At 44.3% G+C, this 7,343-nt stretch overlaps 1 protein-coding gene across 11 annotated transcripts in view; it reads left to right on the top strand.

Annotated features, from left to right (window-relative positions):
- The window catches only part of ppp6r3 (protein phosphatase 6, regulatory subunit 3), a 57,322-nt gene that overhangs the window by 35,363 nt on the left and 14,616 nt on the right, over positions 1-7,343 (top strand). For 9 of the 11 annotated variants that reach the window (XR_015116887.1, XR_015116890.1, XR_015116888.1 and 6 more), the window contains 4 exons: positions 1-56; positions 179-264; positions 1,778-1,864; positions 3,504-3,601. The exon at positions 1-56 is cut by the window's left edge and continues 60 nt beyond it. Coding sequence is in view for 8 of the 11 variants with exons in the window: in XM_086207985.1 (XP_086064111.1) it covers positions 1-56; positions 179-264; positions 1,778-1,864; positions 3,504-3,601 (327 nt within the window). In the remaining 3 variants the exon portion in view is untranslated. The remainder of the gene's footprint in view (positions 57-178; positions 265-1,777; positions 1,865-3,503; positions 3,602-7,343) is intronic. The other 2 variants (XM_086207991.1, XM_086207988.1) reach the window with 2 other exon arrangements.

Below are 7,343 nucleotides of genomic sequence, written 5' to 3'. Positions count from 1 at the left end.
AGTTCATAACTGTGACAAAGGTCCGAATGGACCGCAGATACAACAGCTCATCTCTGGTAAGAACTGCTCTTCATTCTGACTTGGTCACACACTTTGGCCACAACTGCTTGACAGCAGAAACTGTTAAAAAGATTCTTGTGGCATCACTTCACTCCAGCTCTTCATTTATCAACAACAGAGCTCTCAGCAGACGACAGGGAGAAATGGGAGGCCTTCATTTCTGGGCAGCTGGCTGATACAAACAAGAGGAACACCGTCGACCTAGTGAGTACACCTGGCTTCGGCCACGCTGGCACTGATACGCTGTGATGCAAGTCCTCCCACCCCTTTGGCAATAGGATCAGCAGCCTCAATTAAGCAAGATATGACTCCAGGAAAGTGGACCTGTTTGTCCAGCGTTCACCCAGACCCTCCAGCTAGAAACCCCTTGGACTGAAGTGGGGGGGTCTGTGTTCCAGAAGGATGCTGTGATCACTTTATAATGGTGTCTGCTGAATGTCATGTTTTAAGTGCCACTTTGAAATCAAATGCCACAAAATCTGCAAGGACACGGCTGACATGGTAGAATCAATCACACAAGCCATGTCCAGGAATTGGACTCAAACAAAAGCCCTCAAAGACTTTGCCACATCTAAAAGTCCTGCCACTGAAGCCAGAGAGCACATTGATTAAAGAGGCTCTCATCTGTATCTCTTAAGATTTTGTTTGAGACAACAGTCGTGAGAACAGAACACAGCCCCATGACAGACATTTTGAATGACACATTGAAGAAATGACAGAAACGGAAAGTGTGCAGCAGACGGTTGATTTGATGAAAAGCCATGGCATTTAGACTGTAAATAGTGGCCATGTACACAGTCAGTACTGCTACTGGTGTATGAGTGGTGTAGAGGTGAAGGTATGATGAGCTGAGTTCAGCTCCCGTGAAGGATTTGATATGACGTTGCATTTGAGCTGATGGCCGTCGGCAGCTCTAATACCAAATATGTGAAAGGGGTGGAGTCCAAAGCCAAAGGGATGGTTTCCACCCAGTACAGCTGCAAATGTGGCAGGGTGACTGCACCAAGAAATTCAAAACACTCACACACTGTGGGAGAGTACTCAGTCGGTGGTGTCCCCTCATTATCTACCTCATCAAGTGTCCCTGAGACCCCTGTTATATCGGCAGCAGCCCATTAGTGAGCACAGGAGCTGGGTTAGAAGTGCCGATGAGTGTTATCCTGTCACTGCTCATCTCAGACAGGCAGGTCACAACATTACTTTGGAAAGGTTTTATGTTCAGGCCCTGGACACAATGTGTTTTTTTTTATGTGAAGAGTTTGATATCGAAGCATTTTTGAAAATGATCCTTGTGTCAGTCATTGATTTAACTTTGCCTTTGTCAGTTTTTATTTTCTCTCTGCTCAATGACACCAGGATTTGTAACATGTGAGTCCTACTTTAAATATCTCAGTGCAAAGGAATCCTTGCAGGTCTATCAAGTATTCAAGCCTGTTTCATGTACCCAGTTGATTTGTCTACCCCTGTATATTACTCTTGTGATCTTATTGTATTACTTTATTCATGCAAGATTGTTGCTGAAACTACCTAATGAACACTTTGACCTTTGACCCTGCTTAGGTTCGAACCATCCCTTGTTGTTTCTTCTAATTTATCAAGGATGGGAGCTATCTATTCAGTTTGCACACCCCTTCACTCATCATCTAAGCATTTCCGTCGCATATCTCAGGTTTGGGCGTCACGGGGCTGCTCATGTGTGACCCTTGTCTTTTCTCAGGTGAACACACACCATATCCATTCTTCAAGTGATGATGAGGTAGACTTTAAAGACAGTGGCTTTCATCAGGACTCCTCTCTACAACAAGTAAGCCTAAACTAAACACTGCGCACACAGAATGCAGGCCAATAGCCACATGAATTAAGCTGATCCACAAATATATTGTTTGCAATGTACACAGGGTTTTTGGTTTTCTGGATGTAGAGAGCTATGGGATGGAGGCCTTGAAGCTGAACAAGTGGAAATGTAGTCTTAGATGGGGATCGTTAACCCTGGTCAGTGTGCAGTAAACAACTGCATGAGACGGGCCTCGTATGTCATAGTTTGTAATAGTGTTTATTTCATGTATCCCATGTTATCACAGCACTCAGAATTTACCGACATTTTAAAATAACCAACCAACCAGCCAACCAATTAATTATGGCCCGACTGATGTAGGATTGTTGCGTCCGATACAGATTTTAAAGCAGTCTGCTGGACACTAAAACACCGCTGTAAATCACATCTGCATTTTCTGTGTTTTGAATATGCTGAAAAGATAAACGCCAATATAATATATCTGTGAGAGGCTGATACGGTCTATTTGTCGGCCGATCAGTAAACGAGTCAGAGCCTGCAAATAATGCAGGTTAGAGAAAATCAATATGATACAACAAAATGCAGTCTCTCTTTCTTGGGGGGTTTTCTCCCTTTCCTCCACAAGAGCTCTGCAGAGTTCAGATATTCCCAGTGACAGGAACATACCGATGTAAGCCGGTGACCCAGAGCATCCCACAGATGCCCAGTTGAATGTCTTACATCAGGCTGACTTCCTGTCGCCACTGGGTGGCACTGTGAGCTTGTAGCTGACTCATCAGATGTGCGAAGTCTGGAAAAGATCTGACCGTGTGGAGCCCATTTACTCCAGTTTCATGGCCGTCGTGCCACAGAACAATGTTCAAAGAAAAGTTAGTCTTCACAGTCAGAGTTCTTCATGCACTCCTGACCAATGTTCTGGTCTGGTAGACCCACCAGGACAATTACATCACTGTGTTTAAAAACAAACATGTAATTTCTTCTTTTCTTTTTTCCTTTTTTTTTTTTTTAACAAGTGCGTAATTTGAATAATAATAATTTAAGTTATTAAAGTAATTTGAAAAGAAATCTATGTTCCTCATTAAAGTAAGAAACTGAGCTCTGCATTTTAGAACAATGTGGAACAATTGTGAGATAATGGTGTCCAGCTCAGATACTGCAATAAACACAAAGTCAAGCAACATTTCCACATTAGAAGCCAGGAAATGACCCTTCTTTTTATAGTGGGGAGCGTTTTATCAAACCAGAAAGTTCTTCCAATCAAAGGGAAACGACTAGACAGCACTGACAGAGGTCCATCATCCAGATGGAGCCTGTGTGCGTTCTCGTAAGGTGCTTCTGCATTATGTTAGTGCTACTTAACTGTAAATACTTTGTGTCCCACATTTACAATCAAAGAAATGCCTCTGTGTTTTGAATTAATTTACTGAACCACTAATGTTAAAGAGCGGTCGTTTATAGTGACTTTAGATGACCATCAGAGCATTTTGGCATCTGAATTGAAATGCATGTTGATGCTTCTTGACTTATTAACCTCTTTATCCTACATGTTACACATTCCCTGTTTTAACATGGTCTATGTTCTGTACTGTAAGTAAGCTTTGTGTAGAGCCAAGACTATATCATTGTCATGGGTCCTGGGCTTTGCCAGGCCTTTTCTGATTATCAGATGCAACAAATGACGTCCAATTTTATTGAGCAGTTCGGCTTCAATGACGAAGAGTTTGCTGATCAGGACGATGTTGTGGAGTGAGTACTCATCCTGCATGACTGTACTTTCTAAATATTAACACTGAAGGGACAGGACACCAAAGGCATCACAAAGCTGGCAGGCCCACTGTCTTCAAAGCCCTGTGTTGGTATATTTGTGTCAGCTAGTGTGACGGTGCATTGGTACTGCTACATGGGAAGTCTGTTCATATAACGGCTCCATCCTCATCACTTTGATGCGTCATCACGTAGTACTCTTCTTAGTTGAGGTACTTTCCAAGTAAATTGCTTTGGAAAAAAGACGAAAGGCAACATGAGAAATGCCACCAAATGCTTGATTTCTGTGTGTTCATCATCATTAATTGTGCCAATAGAAAACACGCCTTGAAGGGGAGAAAGTCTGTCCACCTAGGGTGTGGTTGGTGTGCTGTCCCAGTTTTCCTTTCTAAGGGCTGTATGGTTATCATACTGACTTTTCAGTTAGAGAAACCTTGAGTGATCATGGACTTAATACTGTCTGGTGAACTGGTCCACCAGGTAATCGGGTGAAATAGATCTTTCTTTTGAGGGAAGTCTTGGGTTTAGCATTGAAGGAAATAGTTTATTGTCTCAAAGTTCATGATAAGAAATTGCTAGAATTGGTAGAACCTCAAGGTACAAAACACACACGCACACATGGGATGATGATGCATGGTTGGGGTGGAGCTGGCCTTCCTACCTGCTTCTGAGTGTTGGAGAGAAACCGTCTTGTCAAGATTCAAGTCAGTCTTTTGTGTCTGAAACAAACCAATCAGCATCTTTGGAGGGGGTGCAGGTGTATGTGGAAGAGGAGGGAGCAACTGTTGTTCAAAACCACCATGACGGCTCCTGCACAAGTTAGCATAGACATAGTTCCCCCCAGTGCGTCACAGACGGGGTGGGCTGCCAGGGCTAACTTGGTTCTAGACTCCAGTTTCAATGGGGGGGTCCGAGACGGAGTGTGCGTATTTAGAAAGCTCAGTAGCGCCATCGTTGGGTCAACGCATGAGAACAGCAGGTCTGAGGGTTTTCTTATTCAACACCTGGAAGCTCCACCTCAACCTTGCCCAACTATCAACATTGTCACACATGATGGGATAAGTTGGGGGGGGTCAAGACTTCCGACAGGTTTTTCATTCAGAAAAATACAGAGGGAAACACAAGCCTGCTGGAAAAGACCAAGGGGATCCACTGAGTCACCTCATTAGCCTTCCCTGCAGCCGAGCTGAAGCAGGTGAGGAGCAACGCTCCTGTTCTGGCTCTCACCTGTGCAGGCAGAATTCCCATGTGCAGGCAGAATTCCCAGGAGGAGACGAGCTTAAAGTGACCAGTTCGGATCTCTGGACTCATTTCTGAGCTGAGTTCTCGTAGAGTGCCAGTACTTCATTATTGTGGTGGATCAGCAGAGTTGAATGTAACCACCAGGCTGGTTGAGGACCAGCAGCCATCAGGACTCATGTTTCTGTCTTCATATTGAGGTTGGTGAACCTCTCCAGGACCACCAGACTCTGCTGTAGTTGATGTTTAACTATGGAGAGCAAATGTAACATCACATGATCGCGTCATCACACATTCTAATGTCCAGTCAGCACTGACAATTAGATGACCTGATTTTGTGATATTCAAACACATTTCCTTGACCCAGCAAGTAATCCACTGATTAAGAGATTGATTAATAGCAAAATATAGTCCTTCATTGCCCTCTCACTACCCTGCAAAGGAGAGGGGCCAAAATCCACATCCTCACATCCATCAAAATGACAAGTTAACTGAATGGTGTGACCTCTGCGAAGCAGGTATAACTCCATCTGTCAGCAGGAAACTGCCAATCGACCAGGCTGGTTTTCATGAAACCTGGTGGAGGTGAAGTGCCAAGAGAGGAGCAGAGTCAGATTTTATTTAATGATGCTGGCAGAGGTCTGATGGCAGGGTGAAGCTGGGGCCTTCAGCCCATTCACAAGTCATTTCTGAGGAAGCACCCCATAGCACTTGTCAGGACTGGAGACAGCAGGGTATGAAATTAAGAAAATATTTTGGCCACCACGGTCAAAAAAAATGGGGGCATTTTAAATTATCAGGGGCCATGGAAAAAATTGTAGTTAAAGCTTGGTTATTTTAAGAGCCCGACCAATTAATCGGTGGATAATAGCCATTTAAGCGTAATTTGTATTCAGCCAAAAGTTGGCCAATTGACACCGGTTTTAACACATAAATTTCAGTAATAAAATGCCGTTAATACGGTGTTTTTCTTAGAAAGGACGTCCTTGTGTATCCAGTAGAGGGTGCTCCAACTCCTCATGTCGCTCCACAGCACCCCCGCAGAGAGAGGGATGCAGTGTCAGGTACTGAAAACCCAACAGCGCATGTGTACTAAAACCGAGCCATTAGCCTGACTGGTAAGTTTACAATAACTAGTTTGTGAAATAAAAAATAATTTTAATTTAGTTTCCATTTCCCACGACGTGCCTCATTGGGTCTGTCATGCTCAACTGACATGATATGTTAGCAAGCTAAAGAAAGTTAGGATAGCCTAGCTTAAATATTATGTCAGTTTACCTTGCTAAAGAGTCAGTCACGCGTGGATGATGTAACGGTAATGCTACAGTACCTCAGAGTAATATTACACTCACTCTGGCAGCTGCATGCTACCAGACGAGATCTGACCAGAGCAAATAAGGATGATGCTGCTTCACGGTCGAGTTTCCAGTTCAAAATTGTTGCTGTCAGGGTTCATCTCTTGTTAACGCGTTGACAGGAGTTGTGGGAGTATCTGGTGGAGGAACTGTGACTGGTTCCCTTTGGACGGTGGGTGGTTTACTGGCTTAACCAAGTAGCGTTCCATGATCTACCGCAGCACAGCAGCTCAGGTAGGAGATGTAGTGAGGAGGGCTGTCTGTGTGAGGGGGCACACACCCGCGCATTCACGTCAATCAGCACAACCTTGTTAATAACACCTGGAGAATAAAGAGTTGTTGGCAAAAACTTGGGGGCAATTTTGGCTCCTGGAACGGGGCGAAATTGGCGAGGGCCAAATGGCCCTTGGCCCTCGCCAATTTCCAACACTGATAGACAGAATGTAAGTTGATACAAGGGCTTGCAAAAGTATTCATACCCCTTTAACTTGCCCACATTTTGTCACATTATAAACATGACTATATTTTATTGGAATTTTATGTGAATGACCAACACAAAGTGGCACACAATTGTAAATTTTGTTTTTACAAATAAATCAAGTGCAGTGCACAAAAGTTTCCAGCCCCCCTGAGTCAAGACTTTGTAGTACCCTCTTGCTGCAGTTCCTGCTGCAGGTCTTTGGAGTTTGTCTCTACCAGCTCTGGCAAAGACGAATGGGCAAAAATTCCAGCCTCTAGATGTGTAAACAGGCGAAGCTCCGTCAGATTAGAAGGAAAGCATTTGTGAATGGCAGTTTTCAGGTCTTGCCACAGATTCTTGATTGGATTTAGGCGTGGACTTTAACTGGGCCAGTCTAGCACATGGATGTGTAGTTTTAAACCGTTCCATTGTAGCCCCAGCTTTATGTTGAGGGCTGATGTCTTGCCGGAAGGTGAACCTCCACCCCAGTCTCTGGCCTTTTGCCGACTCCACAGGTTTTCTTCCAAGATTGCCTGTATTTGGCTCCATCCATCTTCCCTGTCCCTGCTGAGGAGAAGCACCCCAGAGCCTGAAGCTGCCACCACCATGTTTGACAGTGGCCATGTGTGTTCAGAGTGATGTGCAGCAGTAGTTATCCACCACACACAGC

This window comes from Aulostomus chinensis, chromosome 7 (genome assembly GCF_037954235.1).
Source record: "Aulostomus chinensis isolate RoL2024-O1b breed Wild chromosome 7, RoL_Achi_v1.0, whole genome shotgun sequence".
Classification (NCBI taxonomy): Eukaryota; Metazoa; Chordata; class Actinopteri; order Syngnathiformes; family Aulostomidae; genus Aulostomus; species Aulostomus chinensis.
The sequence above is the reverse complement of the archived record's forward strand: the minus strand, read 5'-3'. Positions and strand labels throughout refer to the sequence as shown.